The 22463-nt window shown below is 42.9% G+C and overlaps 1 protein-coding gene across 1 annotated transcript in view; it reads left to right on the top strand.

Moving 5' to 3' along the window:
* Window positions 1-2557: 2557 nt before the first annotated feature.
* VASH2 (vasohibin 2) overlaps window positions 2558-22463 on the top strand; it is a 59186-nt gene continuing 39280 nt past the window's right edge. The window contains exons 1-4 of the mRNA XM_054982049.1: window positions 2558-2672; window positions 3666-4129; window positions 15449-15537; window positions 18799-18855. Coding sequence (XP_054838024.1) covers window positions 3854-4129; window positions 15449-15537; window positions 18799-18855 — 422 coding nt within the window. The 5' untranslated portion in view covers window positions 2558-2672; window positions 3666-3853. The remainder of the gene's footprint in view (window positions 2673-3665; window positions 4130-15448; window positions 15538-18798; window positions 18856-22463) is intronic.

The following is a 22463-nucleotide window of genomic DNA, read 5'->3' as shown; positions in this document are numbered from 1 at the left end:
TCATATATGTATTATATCTCTTACTCTAAGCATATTCAAATTCTCTTATATATACTATATCAAATCCACTAATATATCCATCTCTACGTCGCTATTTGAACTGTATATTTTTGATAAAGTCTCCTTAATAGTAATACAAGCTTAGGTTAATTAATAGCTAAATTTTCCCATTAATGGTAAAGTTGCTTCTCTCTTCTATTTAAAACATCACAAATTAATAGTTCTCAAACTGCTACAGTCCTCCTCTCACATCCCATTTTTTTTCTAAATATTGTTTCAATTTCCCCCAATCTGCAATATATTCTCCTGGATCAAGATCTTTAAGTTTTCTTGTCATTTTGTCCATCTTATCCATGTACAGCAATTTGTAAATCCAATCTTCTGTAGTTGGTATTTCTTGTACTTTCCATTTCTGCGCATATAAAAGTCTTGCTGCTGTAATCATGTAAAATAACAATGTTCTGTACTGCATTGGAACATCTTCCATTCCCAAGTTCAGTAGCAGCAATTCTGAGTTCTTATTTATTTGGGTTTGCAAAACCTCATTAATTACTTCAATTATATCTCCCCAGTATTGCTTAGCTACCTCACAAGTCCACCACATGTGGTATAATGATCCTTCATGCTTTTTATATTTCCAGCATCTATCTGACATATTAGTGTTTCCTAGCGCAATTTTCTTTGGTGTTAAATACCACCTATACATCATTTTATATACATTCTCTTTAATATTTGTACAAGTTGAAATCTTCAGTGTATTTTTCCACAAATGCTCCCAGGCTTCCATTGTTATTTCTTTATGAAAATTTATTGCCCATTTCACCATCTGGACTTTAACTGTTTCATCTTCCGTGTGCCATTTTAGAAGTATTTTATAAATTTTCGAAATTTCTTTTTTACCTTCTTGTAAATTCACTTCTTCTAATTCCGAATTTTCCAATCTTATTCCTCCTTTTGAGCAGTCCAAGTTGTAAAGATCTCTGATTTGCCTATATTGAAACCATCCATAATGGGGAGATAACTCTTCTTCCGTTTTTATTTTTAACATTTTATGTTCCATTAATGTTATCTCTTTGTAAGTTAAACATTGTTGTTCATTATAAGCAGCTCTCGGATCTATTACTTCGTATGGTACCACCCATGAGGGGATACCATCTTCCATATAATCCTTGTATTTCTTCCAGATTGTGAAAAGGCTTCTTCTGATATAATGATGCAAAAACATAGAGTCCGCTTTTACTTTATCGTACCACAAATAGGCATGCCATCCAAACAGTTTTTTATATCCCTCCAGAGCCAGCAATTTACGGTCTTTTAATGTTATCCAATCTTTTAGCCATACCAAACATATTGCTTCATAGTATAATCTTATATTTGGCAGTTGCAGTCCACCTCTTTCTTTCGAATCTTGTAATACTTTCATTTTCACACGGGGTTTCTTGCCTGCCCACACAAAGTCTGAGATTTTCCTAAAGCACAATATGAACTTAGAAAGGTTAGAACATCAAATGGCTCAGAGCTTCAGTTGAAATGACACAATCCAGTTACTTATTCAAAAGCCTTGCAAAGCAGTTCCATTTTACAAGCCCAGTGGACTAAGGAAGAGGTCTTGGGCACCTTCCCTGGCCCTAAGAAAAACGGGCAGGCAAGACAGGGTGCTACCAGCAGGGTTTGTTGACATCGGAAAGTGCCTCACCTCGCAGTCCACTCATGGCGACCGTCTAGAGTTTTCAAGGCAAGAGATGTCCGAGGTGATTTTGCCATTGCTCGCCTCTGTGTAGCAACCCTGAACTTACTTGTGGTTTCCCATCCAAGTACTAAACAGTACTGACCCTGCTTAGCTTCCGAGATCTGACGAGATCGGATTAGTTAATGTAGGCAGGTCTTTTAGCAGTACACTTACATCGTCAAAAAATAAAAGTAATTTTATCTACCGTTCTGTGCTCTTTGGCAAGAGACGAATGAATACAGAGAATTTTGGGACCAAAGACTTATCACTTGTGCTGTATATTTTCAAGTGGGTGGCTGTTTTGATTTGCAGGAGTCCAGGCTTTAAGCTTTCGTAAATCAAAGCTCCTTGACTCTCGAAAGCTTATATTCTTGAAATCTTATTAGTCTTTAAAGGTGCTACTGGACTCTAATCTTGCCGTTATGTGATTAAGTGGACCAACAGACAATGAGATAAAGCTATATTTTTCGCGGCGGGGGGAGGAGTGCAACTAAACAAATCATCTTCGGCGTTATTTGCACAAAGATGTACATCAACACCACTTTCATAGCTTGTGAACTACTAGCCCTCGCACGAGCTTCCGTGGCTCCGCTGCCCCTAGGGCTCGTAATAGCCAGCGAGTCCGCGGGAGAAGCCTTCAGCTCCCGAGCGATCAGATTTCCCGGGCTGGCCTTTCTCGGCTGGCGGCTCAGCAGCCAATCAGAGACCCGCACTGCCGCGGCCGGCGGCTTCGCAGCCCCCTTTGCGCCTCCCTTCTTTGTTGCGGCGCCCAATGGGGGCGCTCCGAACGTCGGCAGCGGCCGGGTAACATGGTTACATGTCAGAGAGTAACACTTGATCATGGAACATGGAATAAGGCGCCAGCGACCGAATCCGCTGCAGCAGCAGCATCAGCCACAACCGCCTGGAGAGTCTCCAGGGCAATGAATCCCGCCGCGGCCAGGTCAGGGTGGAGGGGGCGGTGGAACCAGACTGGGGTAATGGGTGGGGTCCGCAGTAGCAAAGCAAGGGATCGGGGGAGTGGGTGGGCTGTCTCGTTGAAGAATGGCTTGCGGCGCTGGCAACGGGCAGAGCCTCCCGCCCGCTTCCCACGAGCATTGCATGCCGTAGTCCCACTCTGTTGCTGGGATCTGGAGATCTCTGGTCTCCTGACTAAAAGGGATCTCTGATTCTCTTCAACCTGCTGCAGTCCAGAGTGTCTGTCGCATGCCAGCTTTATAGAGGCGGCAGCCTCGGCATGGAGGGGACCAGAAAAAGAATTAACGTGTGGAGATGCGCATAGGGGCGCTAGATCGGTGGCATCTCCTCTCAGTCTCTTGGCTGGGGACTTGGGAGAGCTGGGTCCCTGAAACAGGCAGGGAGGTAGCTAAGCATCTGCCTGGTACTTTTGTATCCCTTCCTACTGCCGAAGAGACCAGAGCGCCGTCGTAGCAGGTTCCTGTCCCCCCCCCCCCCTCCCCGCTCTCTCTGTGTGGCAGATTTATTATAACCCAGGACCATATGGAAAATGAAGGACCCAGTCTGGCAGCAGGCTCCCTTCCGTTTTGTGAGACAATCCTTAGAGGTTTTTTTTTAAAATATATATATTATATAAATATGTATATATTATAAACACACACACACACACACACACAGAGGAGGCTGTCCTGCCTGCGATGGCCCCCTGGTGAGAGGCAGCTGGAGAGGCTAAGCCAAAGAGGGGCTCTTAAGGCCCTCCTCTTTTGTTTGCAGACCCAGGTGAACAGGCCCAGCACCCTTCTTATCCTTACTCACTCACTTCCTATTGTTTCTGAGTTGCAGCTGCCCTTTGAAAGGGCTCTCCCGCATCTCCTTGAGTCGGCTGCTGAAGGGAATGGGAATGTTTTGCTGAAGCCCTTCAGGTGACCCTTTCCGCTGCTCACACGTGTTTACCTTCCACTCTCTACTCTGTCTTTAGGTTCTGTTTGCAAGAGGGAAGACCTGCTAGTGATCTCCTTGACTACTGTTAGCGAGCAACTTTGGGTTGGCCTGATTCCTTGGAGAGGAGACAGGAAGGAGAAGATGGCCTGGCTGGGGTGTTGAACAGCCTGAGTGCGCCCTCCCTGCCCTGCTGTGCCTGGACTGCTTGCTCTTGGGAAACTGACAATGACAGGATCTGGCTCCAATGCTTCCCGCAGCGCCCACCCCAAAGGAGATAAGGGGGGCCGCTCCAGGAGCACTCACGCCCGGCCTGTCAGTACAGCCAACAATGGGGGCTCAGAAGAGGAAGACAAAGATGGAGGGGTGCTTTTCCTGGTCAACAAAAGTGGCTTTCCTCTTGATGGGCAAACCTGGGAAAGGATGTGGGGGCACGTGGCCAAAGTGCACCCCGCAGGTAGAGAGATGGTAGCCACCATCAGGAATGCAGACTGCCTTCCAAAAGTAAGTTCCTTCTAGTGTCCTTGTGCTGTTTGAAAATGGTCCCCAATTCAGCAGCAGCCAGAACACAATGTAATCAGATCCAAACTCTTGTGGATAGTTCCTTATTAAAATTGCTGTTCCGGCTTCCAAAATAGTGGTTTTCCAAAGAATGGAAAGAAGTTTTTCACCCCCTTTTCAAGACAAGGCATTGCGTAAACGGCCACAGCAAGAGGGAAAAATAAAATCACAGGATCTAAGCCTGCTCCAAAGCCTGCCCTATGACCTGCTCTGGCCCTTTTGGTATCTGTGGCTTTGTTTACCTACCAACATAGTGTTTGGATCTTGCTCTGCAGCCATGAGGACTAGTAACACTTAAAGTTTTTTTTAAAAATCCTTAGGATACCATATTTTATGCCAGAGATTCTGCATATGAGAAGTGGACTTCTCTCCTGTGTTCTTTCCAGGCCTTTGAGACTCTCTATAGATGTAGTCCAACAGCTGCTGCTCTTACACCTGGGAGAAATACTTATACTTGCATATGACAGTTGGGGTGGAGGGTGGTATCAGTGATACAGTCATCTGGGCATTTCCATTGTAAACACTTTCGGCTGAGCAACTAATCACTTTCTGCCCATCTGCTGAGTGATGTTGTTTGTCTTCAGGAACTGTTGGGGGGAAGTTTGTAATTCTCTGTTAACAGCTCTTGTGCTAAAATCTCAGCTGTAGTTTGTCAGAAAAACCGCACATCTCAAAAGTATATTGGGTATTAGCATTGTCTTGGTGGAAGCAGAAGTCTGTACCAAAGTACATATCAGTCAGTTTTTATCCTCACCTTTTTGCATCCTTAACTATTGCCTTAGGGTTGCTAGTCATTCTGTGTTCTTCGTGCTCACAGGAGTCTCCCACACCCCAACACTGAATGGAAGAAGCAAAAACTGTTGTTCCCTCACTGATGTCTGGAGTAGAAGGAGAGGAAATGTACAGTCCGATACTTAAGAGTTACACTCTTTTAAGCCCATTGACTTTAATGGACCTAGAAGGGGTAACTCTGTTTAGTACTGCACTATTAGTGGGCTAGGTGGACGCAATGTGACTGGCAGACTGGCTCTTGAGGAATGGGATCATGGACAAATACAGTTAATCATTAGCGCTCAAAACAATGCTGATTCCAAACAAAGAGCTGTGCTCAAAGGTAGGCTAACAGTTCATGGAGTTTGGACTCCAAGCTTTTGGGAAGCCACTCACACATATCTAGTGATACAAATTGTTTGGACCTGGCTTGGTTCAGACCTTAGCAAATAGCTCTGTATTAAGCATGGGAAATGAGAGCTGAACGAAGGAACCCTAGTCAGACATGAGGCTCCCCAAGGGGCTGCATCTTGGAGGCTCCTGAGGCTCTGCCATATGGAACAGTCTGCAACCTGAGCCTATGCATGACTTCTTTGCAGAAGTAAGTCTGGTTGATTTCAGCAGGACTTTACTTCCAAGCAAGTGTGCACAAAATTTCCCCCTAAGTGACTGAATAGAAAAGATTGGTTGAATAGGAAAATAATAAAATAAATATTGTACAATTACATTGCTTACAGACTAGGGGAATCCTTTCACTAACCATTAAGCAGAACTAGCAGGCTGCACTTCTCAGATGCTATGATATGCAACTACGTCCTTCTTCATTTAACTTCTTTCACCCTTCTTGCAACTGCAAAATAATGGGTGAACATGTTGGGTGAATAACAACAACATTTGATTTATATACCGCCCTTCAGGACAACTTAATGCTCACTCAGAGCAGTTTACAAAGTATGTTCTTATTATCCCCACAACAATCACCCTGTGAGGTGGGTGGGGCTGAGAGAGCTCCTAGAAGCAGTGACTGACCCAAGGTCACCCAGCTGGTTTCAAGCAGAGGAGTGGGGAATCAAACCCCAGTTCTCCATATTAGAGTCCCACACTCTTAACCACTACACCAAGAACTGTATCGTCTGCATTAATCAGACTAAGGAGGCAGAGGATGGCACTAGGGAGAGGCACATGGATGTACCCTTGGGAGTCTCTGGGAAGTCCAGTGTAGCATTCAGGTGCCACAATTGTTTCAGTGTGTCAGAGAGGGAAGTCTCTTGAAACCCTGTTTCTGTCAGGTTGTTGTGTCCAGAACAAGAAGCAGTCTCTCCACAGTTGGTGGAATGTAGAACCAGTATGTGGCATCATACTGATATCAAGGCCACCTGTCTGAATCACCATTGTTAAAGTATACTTCCTTATGTGTCCTACAGACAAGTCTATGAATATCCTGCATTTAAAGACCTTGAATGGTGCAATCAAGTTCTGCAATTTAAATTCCATTTAAGGAACACTGAATGGCTTGTGACTTTATAAACCATGCAAATATTTATTGCCTGGACTGGCCAAACAGGACAAGATGCTAGGAAATCTGTGATCAGATATCCTGATTAAAAAAAACTCTTCAAGCTAAACAGGGTGGAGTGAGAAGAATCAGAATAAGACCATGGCACAATTGGGGGGCATGTTTCCAGTCTAAATAACTCCTCCCTCTCCACTGCTGTTTTCCCCTTGAGGAAAATCTTGCGACATACAGGTGTATTGTGCCAGTATGTTTCCCTCTGTAAAGCAAATAGCAGATAAGGATGATTTAGATCAGGCCAACAGCTCTTCCCTCAGACCCCGGTCTAATCTGGGCATTTTCATGGCTGCTAAAAGTGTCCCATCCAAACTCACGGGAGCTCTGATAAATGATCTCTCAGTATCACATCTATTTTGGCTCTAGTCGTGGGAAGCAATCTGCTGAAGGCCTGTTCCTTTGCTTCCCCCAGCTCCTGAGGTTTCATTGTCTACACAGTTTCAAACACAGTTTCAAGGTTCGGATATTATTTATAAAGAAAGAGAGAAATCTGAGATTGGCTTTCAGAATTGGTATCTGTGATTAATTCCATGTTTGTGTGGCAAAATATTGTACATACAATAGGGGAAAGGCCACCTTTGAGCATTTTCCCTCCCTCTCAGTTTTTGTTTACAGCATTGAGAAGAGTAGTTGAAAAAGGAGATGCTCACATCAGTAACCTGCAGATCACATAGGCATTGACAGTGCAGTCCTAAGCAGAGTTACACCCTTGCAAGCCCACTGACTTCAACTGAATTTAATAATAATATGTTTATTGCTTTTCTGGCCGAAGCCATAAGCCATACAAACACCAACAAAATAAGAACTGTACACTTGAACATACCCAATTCACATAGACATAACTCGTCATTATCACTTTAAACTATCTAAACTCATGAAAATCTTGTTTCTTTATCACCGTGGCTAAAAAGGAAGCCACTATAGCAGAGGTTTGATTGTCAGGAAAGTTATCAGACAATAACACTGAGATTGCCCAAGGAAGAAAGGGAAGCTTTTCTTTTAACATAATAGGAATAATAAATCTCTCTCTTTCCTTACTCCACTTAGGGCAAAAAACTATTATATGATCCAAGGTCTCTAACTTTCCTTGTCCACAGTCACAAACTTGTTCAGAATAAGGGAGTCCAGAGAAACTACCAGAAAGCACTTTAGAGGGGAAGGAGTTAAGTCTAGCCAATGTGAAGGCTCTGCATTGAGCTGGAATCTTTAAAGAATAGCAATAAGATGGAATAACCTCTGGGGGTGAAAGTCCCAGGGATAAGCCTGAACATGTACGTCTGGCTCCCTGGAGAGTACTGCTGTAATTGAGATCCTTTAGTTTTAATTTTATAACTCTGAGGGCCTCATTTGTCTGTAAAGATGTTATATCAATATCCGGAATTTTTAGTTTCTGGTTAATTAAATTAGTTCGGCTACTCTTATAGGTATCCTGCGAGATCAAATGTGCAAAACCTACTTTCCCTGAATTGTCCTTGTAAATTTCCTTGTTCAAGAACAACTTAAAGGCTGTATCCATGCTCTCTTCTCAATTGAGGGTTGGGCGAATTCCACCCTAAGTGCAGTGCCTGCTACGCATCTCGGGACTGCTGCTATCTCCCTCAAAAATGTGTGTAGAGGGGTGTCAAGGTTGTCGGATACACCTTCAATCCGCACTCCACACCCATAAAGTATCTGTGGGATAACCTTAGCATTAAAAATCCTAATGGCTGCTGGTTTATGTTTTGCTCCTTTGGAGTAAAAGAATTTTTTAATTGCCATTGATGAAATGTTTGTGGCCTTCAGAGCAGCCTGAATATGTGGTTTCCATGATAGATTGTAATTAAAAGTGATACCAAGATAACTAAAGGAGTGGACTCTCTCCAAAGCCCCTCCCAGTACTCTTATCAATTTGGAGCCGTTATGGAAGGACAACTGAATTTAAATGGTGTGTAACCCTTTCCCTGTAAGAGTCTTGAGGAATGTGGCACTGAGTGACTCGGACTGACAGAAAGCTCTCCTTGATAGTCCTCTTCTTTTTATTTCCACAGAGGTTAATCTCTGTGGTAGCATTCCAACCATAGTTGTATACAACTGTTCACTTCAACAGCTAGTGGCCCAGGATCTGGAACCATATCCCTCCTTGCATTCAAGTGTACCCAGTTAGTTCAAATGTGGCTCAGATAAGCATTGCAGTGCAGATGGGGATTTGCATGTGGATGTACAGTCAAGCCTGCATTGGCAATATGAATGGATCTGTCCTGGATCAATTGTCTTTTGCAGTTTGTGCACCACAATTTCATATATTTGTGTCATTAATGATATATTATTTTATTTAAGCCTGGAGAAGCTCTTCTTCTCTGATAGGGTGGGAATGATCTTGGCAAAGGGATCTTCTCTCATGAGACAGTGAGTGTATTTTCGTTTCGGTTATTCTGTCCTTTGTGTGTTTGGTAAGATTCTGGTTTAGGTTTGGAATTCACAATTGCCAGTTTGCCTTTGTTCTGATTCTGCTGTGTTTCTTTTAGCATTGTTAACTGCCCTATCCATTAATGTTTGATTTGAAAAATAAGGCTAATAATATTTTTCTAAGATTGCCAACTGATCAGGAAAATGGGAATGTTTCCTCTTGTGCTTTTAACAGCAGTTTGATGTGCAGGTAAATTTTTTCACGGACCAGAGAAAAACCTCATCACTTGGTAATGCCTACAAAGAAAATGGCAGTTGAAGGCACAGAAGCAGGGACTGTTTTTTTTTTTAAAGTTGGCAATCCATCTATTTTAATTTATTTGCAGCTGGATGGAACCAATTCATTATGGATGTTACTATTGAAATAAGTTCTAAATTACAAAGCATAGAATTCTGGCATATTTTGTAAGAATGGAATCTGTGATTAGGGATAATTTTCTTATTAGGGAGTTGGAGCCAAGGCACAAACAAAGTTCCTCTTGGCCTGAAAGGAAGAAGGATTTGGATTTCAACGAGCATCCAAAATTGCAGTTGCTACTGCAAGCCAGTTTCAACAGATGCTGCCATTTATACTCCCCCCTCCAATTTTCCACTCCTAGTTCATGTGAGCATTGGTTGAAACATCTATGCTGATTGATGGAACGGTTGACGCAAGAGACACTTGGGATAGAAACACTTCAGGGATAGAAGCCCTTCCAGCCACCTGTTATGCCTCCAAGACTTAAAGAATGGGGAGCATTTCTGCTCATTCTTTTTTTCAAGCAGTTATCTCTCACTCTCTCAACTACATTAATTCCAGAGGCAGCTTAAACGTCAGCAAAAAACTGAGATAACAATCAAAAACAAAGTTTTTTTGGTCAGTCACCCTTACATTGTAGCACTGCAGCAAGGACCTCAAAGGGTATTGAATAGAAGATAGAGGGGGAAATGGAACTTCCGGTTGCTTCCTACCAGCTGACTGAGCACCTCCCAGGTAGGTGCATCACACAGCAATGAACCCTCACATGGCCTTTCTTAGGTCTCTGAGCTTAGCAACCGATCCCTGTGGCCTAACAGATGGACTCAGGCAAGTTATTCCACTGGACTGGTATAACACAAGAAAAAGCCCAGTTTCTTAGGGCTAAACTACAATTGACGAATGACACAGGTTAGACACTTGTCAGCTTCCCTCAAGTTTTGATGGGAAATGTAGGCAGCTTGGTGGAATGTTGGACAAGTGACAGTTGAAAAGTCTATTGAACAGCAGTCGAAGAGCCAAGCTGCAAGACCAGGATGCCTACATTTCCCATCAAAACTTGAGGGAAGCTGACAAGTGTCCAACCTGTGTCATTTGTCACTTGTACTTTGGCCCTCACAGAAGTCAGATGGGAAAGCAAGACTTGAAGGAGCTACCAAGAGGGACCTTTAGGTAAGCCGAAGACTTAAGTGGTGAGAAGCAATCCTTGAAATGTGTGGGTTCAGAGCCATGAAATGCTCCTTTAGTTGGGTCCATAAACAAATCAGTAAGCAATCAAGTTGTGCTCGTACTAGTTTTCACCCATTGATTGACAAGCAGCTACATCTTGGACCATTTGCAGTTCTTGAGTTTTCAAGGGCAACTCCACATGGAGCACATGGCAGTTGTCCAGTTACAACATTACAGTAACCTAAATCATCAAAGCAAGATTGTCTGAGTCCAGAAGGGAGGATAGTCTTTTGATATGATATAAAGGGAGTGGGGGACACCTTTGGCAACTGCATGTATCTGCCTGTCAAAAAATAACATAGGACCCAAAAGTACCCCAAGACTCTTTTGCTGTTAAGACAGATAATCGTACCCTGTGTAAAACTAGAATAACAGTTCTCTCTAGAATATCAGCTTTTCAAATCAAAATCATATCAGTCTTGTGTGGACTTAAGGCCAAACTAAAAGTGATGGCATCCAGAACTCTGACCTGTAGGTGGAGCTGCCATTTTAATGTGATTTAAAAATATTGTGAGGGTCCAATTTTGATTGGATCTGCGGTGTGGTGGGCTGAAGTGCTTTTGTTCCCCCAGTCTTTTTCAAGCACCAAACAGCCATCTCTCTCTCTCTCTGTGTGCATGCAGTATTTTTGGCACTTGAAAAGGCACTGGGGGGAGGGGAATGACAACAGTACCTCAGCCTACCATGCTGTGGGCCCACTCAGGATTGGGCCCTTGCAACATTTTATATCATTTTCAAACAGTGGCAGTGTTCATGGGTTAGCTCCATGATGGCTCTCTTATTTACTTTGGTCCTCTGTTGCAGCATAATCTGTTGCATATAACTATTCTAACAACAACAACAACATTCGATTTATATACTGCCCTTCAGGACAACTTAATGCCCACTCAGAGCAGTTTACATAGTATGTTGTTATTATCCCCACAACAATCACCCTGTGAGGTGGGTGGGGCTGAGGGAGCTCCTAGAAGCTGTGATTAACCTAAAGTCACCCAGGTGGCTTCAAGTGGAGGAGTGGGGAATCAAACCCAGTTCTCCAGATTAGAGTCCTGCACTCTTAACCACTACACCAAACTGGCTCTCACCTCAACTGGAGGTGCCGACTGCCAAGAGTAAGGGTCTTCTGTTAAAGAAGCCCAGTTATTTTGGTTGCATCTGCCTTAACCTGTTGGGCTGAAGAACCATTCCATTTTGAGTGTTTGCTCCTACATCCAACATTGGGATGGAAGACAGTCATCGTTTAAATTACGTATTTACAAAACTGTGAGCGCATATGTACAGCATTTGAGCATTAGCATCCCTCTCTCCTTCAATGCTTTCCCCTCCAGATCATTACTTGATACACAATCTTTACTTAAGAAGTATATCTTAATTTTGTTCAGCAGCTTCCCATTACCAGTAGACACTCCTACCTTTGACTCTCAACAGAAAATTCAGAGTCCTCCCCTCTCCCTGAAAAAAAAAATATTAAAAAATAAAATAAAACCAAGGAACAAAAATAACCCAAAAGTCACTCTGTTCACAAGACAAGAACGATGAAATGCAAAAATCATTAGTCACCAGCCACATCAAAATCAAAATTAACCTGATCAGCATGCATCTGTCACAGTTCTTCCCACACCCACTTGACCACAGCACTGGCACCAATTCATGATGGAGGCAGCTGGCTCTGGGGGCACAGCCAGTGAAATGTAGAGCTGGGTGTTGTCAGCACACCAATGACCGCCAGCACCAAAGCTTCAGATGATCTCATGCAATGGCCTAAATTGGGTAGGGAAGGCAAAGGTGACAGTACAGAGCTCCGAGGGACTCCACAGTTCAGGAATCTGAGTCTGCACCCCTGATGTGCCTACCTGGTAGAAAAGTTCAACACTACTGGAGTGCTGTACCTGGCTGTAACTCTTACTTCATTTTTCATCCAGTGTAGTAGAATGGCACAAGAGCTGCTGATTGGTCTAGCAAAATTTAGCATGGAAAAATATGCGGACTGTTTCCGTCTCAAAATCTAGCCCGAAGCTCAAGTGAATCAGGGGTCAAAGTAGCATCCGGGTTATTCAAGGAGTCACTCTGACACTAGCTACTCGAGTTACATAGTAAACTTGAAGCTGTCATATGAGTGACTCGATCATCCGATGACAAAGAAGGCTTTTAAAAACACAGGCCTTAATATTGCCTTTGTGGCATTTGGGGAAATTCCCTTCAACCAAAGAAGTACATATAATCTTAGTCAAAGGGGTCTCTGATGTTATCCTGATAAGGTTTAATAAGCCAGGAAGGGCCAGACTTTGTTTTCCAAACTGCAGCCTTCACAACCCCAAGGGGCATCAGTTGGGGAGAACAAACAAAATATCTATGCAAAAATGACAAGAAGATGCTTCTGATGTCTCTGGCCCAAGAATGGTACTAAACCCAAATTTCAGAGAGATGTTATCAGGATGAAAAAAATTAATCAAATTGCTGCAGTGATTTTTGGAAACTGGCATCATTGATTGTAAAAATATTTAAAATTTAGTGGGAAAATATCACATTGTTAAGAGCCTGCGGAAGCATGTGGCTGCAGCCAGGGCTTTTTTTCTGGGAAAGGAGGTGGTGGAACTCAGTGGGTTGCCCTCAGAGAAAATGGTCACATGGCTGGTGGCCCCGCCCCCTGAACTCCAGACAGAGGGGAGTTTAGATTGTCCTCCGTGCCGCCGAGTGGTGCGGAGGGCAATCTCAACTCCCCTCTGTCTGGAGATCAGGGGGCGGGGCCACCAGCCATGTGACCATTTTCAAGAGGTTCCGGAACTCCGTTCCCCCACTTTCCCCCTGAAAAAAAGCCCTGGCTGCAGCCCTGATAATCAGTTTTTAAAATGTTAAGTTTGGAACAATTCTCTGTTTCTTACTCCAGCTTTCCATACCCCCCCACCAAAAAAACCCATAGGAAATTGTGTAGCTCAGACACCCAGCATCTGGCGACTGTCTCTTGTCACATATGCCAAAGCTTCAGCTGTTTAACGCATCTCTTGCATGTGTCTGACCAGTTTGTCAATTGCCAGCACAGAACCCTGACATGTGATATCATAATCAGTTCTATTCTATGAATGCCCAGACAGCTGCAGTAAATGTGCTCTTGATGTACCAGGCTGGGAGTAGTGCTGGGAGATGGAAATTTCTCTCCCGGCACCATGTTACCAGACTCTAAAACGTTACTTGACTTGGTAGTATAGGCTTGCAGTTAAATTAACTTGGACCAAGCTGGTACTTTCAGGTGTTGCTTGTGATTATTGCGAAGGCTGCAATCCTACGTGAACTTACAGCCCCATGGGACTGATTTCTAAACAAACATAGGATTGGGCTACATGTGCTTCCTGTTTGTGGGTGGAACAACATGCTATATGTGAATGTATATATGGGGTAGGGAGGCCGGGGTTAACTCCCTGTTCACCTTGAGCCAATTACTCTCCCCCAGTTTACTCCTCACACAACTGTTGTGAGGGTAAAATGGGATAGTCTCACATAAACCTGGGATTGAGGGTGGGATGCAGATGTAATAGTTTAACTAGATAGTTTAACTTCCTGAAGCAAGGTATGAGTTGGGTAAGTTTGAACCTAAGTACCCTTGAGACACCACAAGATCACCAATCACTGGCATAGCAGACCAATATAGCACCCAGACAAGATACTTTGTTGGTGTAGTAGTGATGCTGTTGATGTGCTGAGGCAAACCGTTGAGAGCCAGCATGATGTAGTGGTAACAGTATTGGACTATAGCAAAGAATCCAGTAGCACCTTTAAGACTAACCAACTTTATTGTAGCATAAGCTTTCGAGAGCCACAGCTCTCTTCATCAGAAGTATTGGACTATTGGATATGGGATATCCAGGTTCGAATCCCCACTCTGCTTTGAAGTTTGCTGGGTGACTTTGGGCCAGTCACATAATCTCAGCCTAACCTACTTCACAGAGTTGTTGTCAAGATAAAATGGAGGACAGGAGTATTATGTAAGCACCTTGGATCTCCACTGGGGAGAAAGGTGGATTATAAATAAAGTAAAATATAAAAACTGTGTGACACAATTTCTTCTCCTTGGAAGTGCCTGGAGAATGGATATGTTTGGAACACTGGAAGGGGCATCAAGTAGTGGTATTTGTTGCCCTGTGATCCATGAGATTGGGAACACTGCTTGCACTGGGACAATGATGCGCTGAGTAGTCATTCAGAAGATACTAGTATGGTCACTACATAGAGACTTGTTGAGTAGCTAGTGAAAGGGTTGTGCACTCGTTTATACAGGGAATACGGCTGTTTCGTGTTTGAAGTTCTTTTAATGTTGTTAGTGTGTTGAGATATTCCTGCTGAATGAGGACCTGTTTCGTGCAATGACTAACAAAAAGGGCATAGAGGCCAAGGCCTCCCCTGGAAGCTGCTTCCTCAGCTAGCACTGGTATCCGGAGGTTTATCACCTCTGAATATGGAGGCTGCCTTTTGGCACCATTGGCTAGCAGTCATTGATGGCTCTTTGCTTTGTGAATTCTGAACTTTCCCTGGTAGTCATATTAGCTTGACTATTTGCCATTGCAACAATGCATTGAATTCCTTTATGGGTATGCAAGTGCCTGTGTTCTTGCAAAACAGCTTTCTTCTGTCTCTTTGCTCCCCCCCCCCTCACAACAATAGCCTGCATTGTATACATCTGAAACTCTTGCTGAGCTTTGAAACAGAGGAAGGGGGAAGGGAATGCTCTTTTCCAGCCCCACCAAAGGTGATGGGAGTTTTATCAATATATTTGTAAGCTTCTGTGAGTAGTGGTCAAAGCCCTCAATACGTTATTTCAATTTTTGCCGGTATTGAATGCATCTGAAAGATGAAATCGCATAACAATAGCACTATTTGCATGATTTCCATTATTCTGTTTTCAGGGAGCCTACAGAATTTGGCTTTTTGTGACTTAACTTTTTTTTTTTTTTTGCACAAAACCAAATATGGGGCTTGGCTCCAACCCATCTAAACGTTTCTCTCTCTTTGTGCTCAGCCTTCAGTGCCGGCCGTGCCAAACTACAAGACGTCCATGACTATCCCAGAATGGCTTCAGGCAATACAGAATTACATGAAGATGCTGCAGTATCCTTTCTGGAAAACAGATGAGAGACACAAAGATGATGCTTATGCTTATCTGTTGAGTTGTTAATGAAAGGGGGGGAGTGTATTTTACTGAAGAATCAACCTGACACGAGGGTAGGAAATTAATGAGGAGAAAAGTGCTCATTGCTGTCTTTTGCAGCATTTCAGAAGATTTGTAAAGCTACGTATTCAGGGAGCACTTCTCTTGGTCTTTTGGGGTCCCATAAGTAGCATTGACTGACACTGAAGAGGATGTAATTGAAAAGAGATATTTCACCTGTATCGACAGTCATGAACTTGAACTTGCGAGGTCATTGGGACAAGGATTTGCAGGCCTCTGCAGTGATAAATCGCAGCAGCCTAAGCCCCTGTGGTATGACGCCACTCAGTCTAGCTTTTTTTTTTTTGTATGACTCCTTGGAAAACCCCAGGAGCCTGTTGTGAACTGAAGCCCATCAGAGTTTAAATGTCAAACTCTATGCTGTGTATAGTATTGTATTATCTGTTGCTGTATGTAAGGGTCCTGCTCTGTAACTTCTGCATCATTTAGCATGTTGTGTTAATACTTAAGCTTTGTTTCAGATTTTCATTTGGTTTCTGATTTCTGCAATCTGAATCCTATTACATTGCTTATTGGATGTCCTGTCCTGTTGATTGAATTGATTTGCACTGTGTATTCCACCTCAGGGTCAAACTAGACATGCACTTTTTTTGAAGAGTTCTGTCTGGGTTCCCCAGACCCAACTCATATTCCCTGCCTTCCCCTAAAGCCATTTCCCCATGTCAAAATAGCTCCTGCCTCCCCCTCCAAGCTGTTTCTCTGCGTCAAAATAGTACGGGGAAGGGTATTTCCCTATTTTTACTGCTCCACATGCACAGAATACTCCACATGGAACAGCAAAAACAGAGACCCACTCCTCCCCCACTCTTGCTACTTTGGAAAATGGCTTGAGAGGGAAGTCGGGAACCATTCTTGCCCCTGTGGCAGCATTCTGAGGACATTTGGGCTCTCCTTTATTTTTAGCAGCCATTCTCCATAGCTGCTGTTGGCTGCAGGGAACCTGAGTTGGGTCTGAGGAACCCGGATCCAACTCTTTAAAGACCTGGACGTCAAGTTTGACCCTATGTGAGACAGGCAGACTATAAATAATGTAAATAAATAAATACTTAAGAAGAATATCAAGCCAGGATGATATGGAGTGGAGAAAGGGAGGGAGGCCACAAGCATGTTGGCACAGCAGCACTGAAGATGGTTAGAAATGCTGCAGATTCTGAGGGAAATTTACTTGCCTTGCAAAATTCATTTTAGGTTTGGAAACCTGGCTGGTTTTGAGTGAGAATCAACTTAGATGCAATGGGGGGAAATTCCCTTTAAATTATTAACAATAGTGATTTCAGTTAGCAAAACTGTGCTGTGGGGGAAGGCTTTGAATTCCTTCTGTGTGGTCCCAAGCTGAATGGTGGCCACATGCAGCTGTAAATTGCTTTTAAAAGATGAATGAATGAATGAATGAATGAAAACATTATTATCAAAGTATCAAACATACTTTGACTGGATGCCATAGTCAGGTTTTCTATTCCCAAGCTCTTTCTAAATCCAGTCAACAGCAAGGAACAACCCATTCAGATTGTTGCTTCATCCAGCCCTCAGGCCTAAACTGCTGGAGCGTCTTGGCTATCAAAAATGCCCATCAGCAGACCTGACACTTTACTACCAATGTACTTCCTTACCCATCACATCTCCATACCAGAAACAGATGCATTCTTATTGCATCAAGCTAGACATTAAGTCTGCTGTCCTCCTTTAGGCAACAATTTGAAGGCTACCAAATATAAACTACTGAGGTGACGACCACATGTGGAATATGCAGGGGGGGGGCTAGCATGGGTAGCATCATTCTGGCTACATGATGAGGCTGTTAGATATTGTCAGGGATAATAAATCATATAAGGAATTTCCAGTAGATTCATAATCCCCCCCCCACACACACATGCAGAACATGGATAAGATAACTCCAATGGACAGGAAATTAATAATTTCCTGCAAAAATCCAACAATTCAACCAGGGTAGTCAAGATGCACCAAAAGCCCTCAGGCAAAGATTTCCTTTGCGTCCTTTCCCCCTGCTAGGGCTTCCAGGTCCTCTAGTGGGGGCGGGGGATCCTCCACTCCCAGCCACTACCCACTGCTGGCCAGCAGGGGAAAAAGGCCTGGGGAACGGGCCTGCAAGGCAAAAAACATCCAGACACAATGACATCACTTCTGGAAGTGACATCATCACGGCCGAAGGAAGTGCGCATGTACTTTGTGCACACACAAAGAGGTTGCCCCCAGGTAAATGCCAGGTACCTCCTCCTGCTGGGAGGGTAAGGGGTCCTGGCAATTATACCCACTACATCGAACTCAGACATCACATAAAAGTAAATCACATGAATTGCCTGGCTTCATAGACCCTCAGGAAGACCAGGGCTTCCCAAACTTTATCCCCTTAGTCACTTCATCTTTTTGGCCCAGAATTTTACAACTGTGGCTACAATCCTAAAACCACTTTCCTTTGAAAAAAAATCCATTGAATAAAATGGGACTTACTCTCTGAGTAGATGTGCTTAGATTGCTCTAAGTAGCTTGCGATTTTGCTGCTCTGGTTAGAATTAATATAAAATATAATACAGCATGTTGTAATACCTGGTGGGGGGCGGGGGATGGGGGCGGCTCATAATGATCATTAATATGGTGAAAACTCATTTAAGCACCCAATATCTATTTTATGCTGATGTAGCAGTTAAGAGAAGGATGCACTAACCGTTCATTATTTTTAAATATTTACGCTTCCCTGAAGCTTTGAGCTGAAGAAAAAGTGCATGAGATACTGAAGAAATTAGCATACTAATTCATAGCAGAACATCAATATATTTGTACCTCTGTACTATAAATGATAATCATTACTGAAAATGATTTTTTTACATTGAAGTTAATCTTGGTGAAACTATAAATTATGATTAAATATGGGACTATTGGATCCTAATAGTTCATTAGTAAACTTCATTCTAGGTTTAGGATGGTTAAATTCTTCAAGAAAGAATGATTATGAAGTAAGATTAAATTTACTTTTTCCTGCATATGAGACTTTGTGATTAGAATTAATTGCTTTTTGTACCTGAGTTATATTGCTGGATGAGCTCATAGTAGACTCACCTGTTTGAATCTTATCTGGTTTCCCCTCTCCTGCAATCACTTTGCCTTCACTTAATAAAACTCAGATACAATCACACAGGAACTCAATTTTTTGAAATTAGAAAATCAAGACCTTTAAGTGGGTAAGTAATTTAATCTCTGTTGCTTAGTCTCACTGGGGATCCCTAATGCTCTCTGGGCAATATTTTTGCAGAGTTCGTGAGGTTTGAAAATTGGTGACTTTAGCTGAGGATCTGCTTGGATGTCACCATTGCTAACATTATGCCCGAGGCTCATCTTCTTCATATCAGGTGATGATGTCTCCATCCAACCTGTTGATCAAGCATGTTTGACTCTGTCTTCGATTCTTCCCCCTGCTCGCTTTCTGTATTTAATTCATTTCTAAGACATGCTGTTTCTCCTTGAACAAGACAGCGACAATCTAGTCCTTCAGCTCTGTCTCCTTGGCATGCTCTGGTAATTTCCTGCCTTGACTACTTCCATCTCTGGTCTTCCATTGTCATGTGTCAGAATCCCCTTTATTTGGAACCCTACTGCCAGACTTATTACGTCTCTTTTCATTCTCATCAGATATTCAGACTTCCTTGAATCCTTTTCCTGGCTCCCTGGCCGTTCCTGAATCCAGCACAAAATTCTTGTCTTTGCCTTGTCCCCTCTGTCCTTATATTCTGATAAAGCTTTGACTGTGATATCTGCTCCTTCAGCCCTACCATCCTCAGCCTGCTTCTGAAGAATCTCCATTGGTTCTCCTTGTTGCGTTTTATGCTTTAAACTTCCTCCCAGATCACACATGTGATGCCACCTCTCTCTCTTCCTTCAAGCATCTCCCCCAAACCTGTCACTGTTATCAAGCAATGGCTGAGTGTTGAGCCCTTACTCAGGATCCAGCCAGACGTGCATTTCAACAGCTCCTACATGTTTTAATCAGACCTAGTAATCAGCATGTGGGATTCTAATTTGGATTGGGACCAGAGTATGAGGGGGAGCTTAAGCTTTTGCCGCTCATTTTTTCCTGTTCTCAAAGGCCCTGGGGGAGCCACTATTTGCCCCACTGGGGAAATTTACATTTAAGTTTCTCAGCAAGGCCAGTTGTAAATGCAGGGGTTCTTTCACGGCAGGAAGAAGCTAAACTTCCCCCACCCCCCTGCTGTGGTTCTGATTCAATTTGGAACCCAATGAATCAGATAATTAAGCTTGAAAAATGCTAGGAACTGCAGAATCCCATGTACCTTCTTTCCCCCTTTCCTCCCTCTGTTTTCTCTCTATACGTTGAAATGTTGACTGCCAGATCCTCAGGGCAGGGACCTGTCTTTTTTTTTTTTTTTTACTCTGTGAAAACACCATAAATCTTGGTGGTGCTATGGAATTAATAATCTGCTTTATGACAGAAAGTAGTGTGGCCCTATTAGCTGGTGAGAATGAAATGCATGAGGTATTTGTCATAACCAAAGTACACTGTTGCTGGTGCTCTGTTGCATTTGCTGCTCTCAGAATCTCTGGTCTTTTCCAGAAGATTCTTTTTAGCGTTGTAGTTAAAAACACCCTTTCTCCTGCCACTTCCCTAGGCTTCTGTCATATAATGGCATGCAATCAAGATAGTTATAGCCGGGATTTTTATATGTGACTTCAGGCTCAGATAAGCTCTGGTTTGGTTTTATGATGTTTAATTATTGATTTGTAAGAAATTTTGGAAAATCATACATTAAAACATGTTTTTAAAGAAGAAAATATTGCAAAAATTGTTTTACTGAATCAGATCCAAGTATGTCTAGTCTACTATTCTGTTTCCAAAGAAGCCTGCCAAACCGGGCACAAAGGTAATGACTGTCCTCTGTCTCCAGGGCCTGATATTTAGAGAGATTCTGCCTCTGTAGACAGAGGCTCCATTTAGCTGGTGCCCTTTTCTCTGCTTTGTTGCTTGAGATCCAATTTATAAACTATAACAGTTATCTGAGCTCAGCTGGAACTTTTCTCTCACTTTATCTACAGATGATTAATATGCTGAAGTGGTGGGTGGGGAGTCCCCACCCAGCAGAGGGAGGGAGAGATGTTTTATTTCTTAAAATGAACAATATTTTGCAGGCCTGTCAGTGAAAGTGAACCCATTTGGGCTGAATAGTCACCATCTGGGCTGGCATCCTGTTCAGTTCTACACGTTTCTTTTTCTGCTGAAGGCTGAAAACATCTCTGACAAAAAGTTAGCTGGTCTGTGCTAATTTTTTAGTAACTTGCTGGCAAGGTTTTTTTAAAAAAACTTTCAGCAGTTCTCAGGCAAGGTCTCTACATTTTTAATAACCTCATTTATGTTGCATAACAAAATCCAGATACTGGAAGATTCCTGACTTAGGGTTGCCAGCTTCCAGGTGAGGCCTGGAGATCCCTAGGAATTTCAACTGATCTTCAGGCTACAGAGAACAGTTCTCCCATAACAAAACAGTGGGTGCTTTGGAGGGAGGACTCTATGGCATTATATCTGCTGAGGTCCCTCCCCTCCCCAAACCTTACCCTCCTCAGGCTTCACCCCCAAATCTCCAGGACTTTTCCAACCAGGAGTTGGCAACCCTACAAGACCTGACTGGATCTTCTCAGTGTTTTAAAAAGGTTAATAGCTTCTCCACAGGCTCTTGATTTGGATGTAGGGAGACAAGGAGGTTAATCCTTCTGCCTCCCTCACGTAGTTTTGATAATAAAAACCTCCCACCCCATGCTGCTGCTTGCCTGGAAATTTAAAAAGAGAGAGTGCCTGGTTTTTTAAAAAACTTTACTGGATTAATAATGTTGTGGAGAAGTCAGTAAAACCACCTAAGGATGGAAGGGTTAGATCCCCACCTTTTCCTGTGCCACAAATTGGAACCCCACACCACATAACAGTTTATTCTTTTTAAAATGCTGAGAAGATCCAAACATGGAACTTCCAGCATCTTTCCTGTTTTGGTCCATAGTCTTTTCAAGAAAGAACTTATTCAACATGTCTTTAATGCCAGTAGGAAAATGATAGCTACACCTGGCTCCTGTCCCTTAAATTCTCAGTAAGAAGTACTTGCATATCATCCTTCAAATCTTGTGTGCAAAAATAAAGTGATGTCCTGTATTGATAGGAATTGTTAATGGCTATTTTCAACCTGCATGCCCCAAACAGCTAATACAGCATTCTATAAAATGCAACCTTTCTATAAAATCTTACCATTTTAATATTAGACCCATTAAAATGGACCCATGTGGAGGAGAGAATGGAAAAGAAAAAAGGCTGAAATTTATAATACTGAACTAGAAAACAAAACTACACAACAGAAACAAAAAATATGGCAAACATACATCCTTCTGAACATGGGAGACAGAAGTTGAAGGACCAACTCTGAGGAGATCCAGGACAGCAAGTGTGTAATGATGCCTTTATTTTCATCCCTTCTCCCTGCTCCTGGGTCTCTGTCACAGGGTTGTTGGTCTTATTTGGCTTCTGTGATGATGAGGAGTCTGTTAATCCAATGAAGTGAGCTTTGACTCTTGAAACCCAGGAAATCTAGTTGATCTAAGGTGCTGCTGGACCGGAATCTTGCTCTACAAATGATTGTAGTATGAATCTATGGGGTATTGTAGTTTTTCCAAGTATGTTGCCTCTTTCCTTGATGTATTGCTGCATGTGATTTGTGGAAAGCCTCGATATACTGATACAACCTCTATTCAGGTGATGCTAATCACCTCCTGACGGTTTTATTGCATCCTTTCCTCC

Source organism: Eublepharis macularius, chromosome 1 (genome assembly GCF_028583425.1).
Source record: "Eublepharis macularius isolate TG4126 chromosome 1, MPM_Emac_v1.0, whole genome shotgun sequence".
Taxonomy (NCBI): Eukaryota; Metazoa; Chordata; class Lepidosauria; order Squamata; family Eublepharidae; genus Eublepharis; species Eublepharis macularius.
The sequence above is the reverse complement of the archived record's forward strand: the minus strand, read 5'-3'. Positions and strand labels throughout refer to the sequence as shown.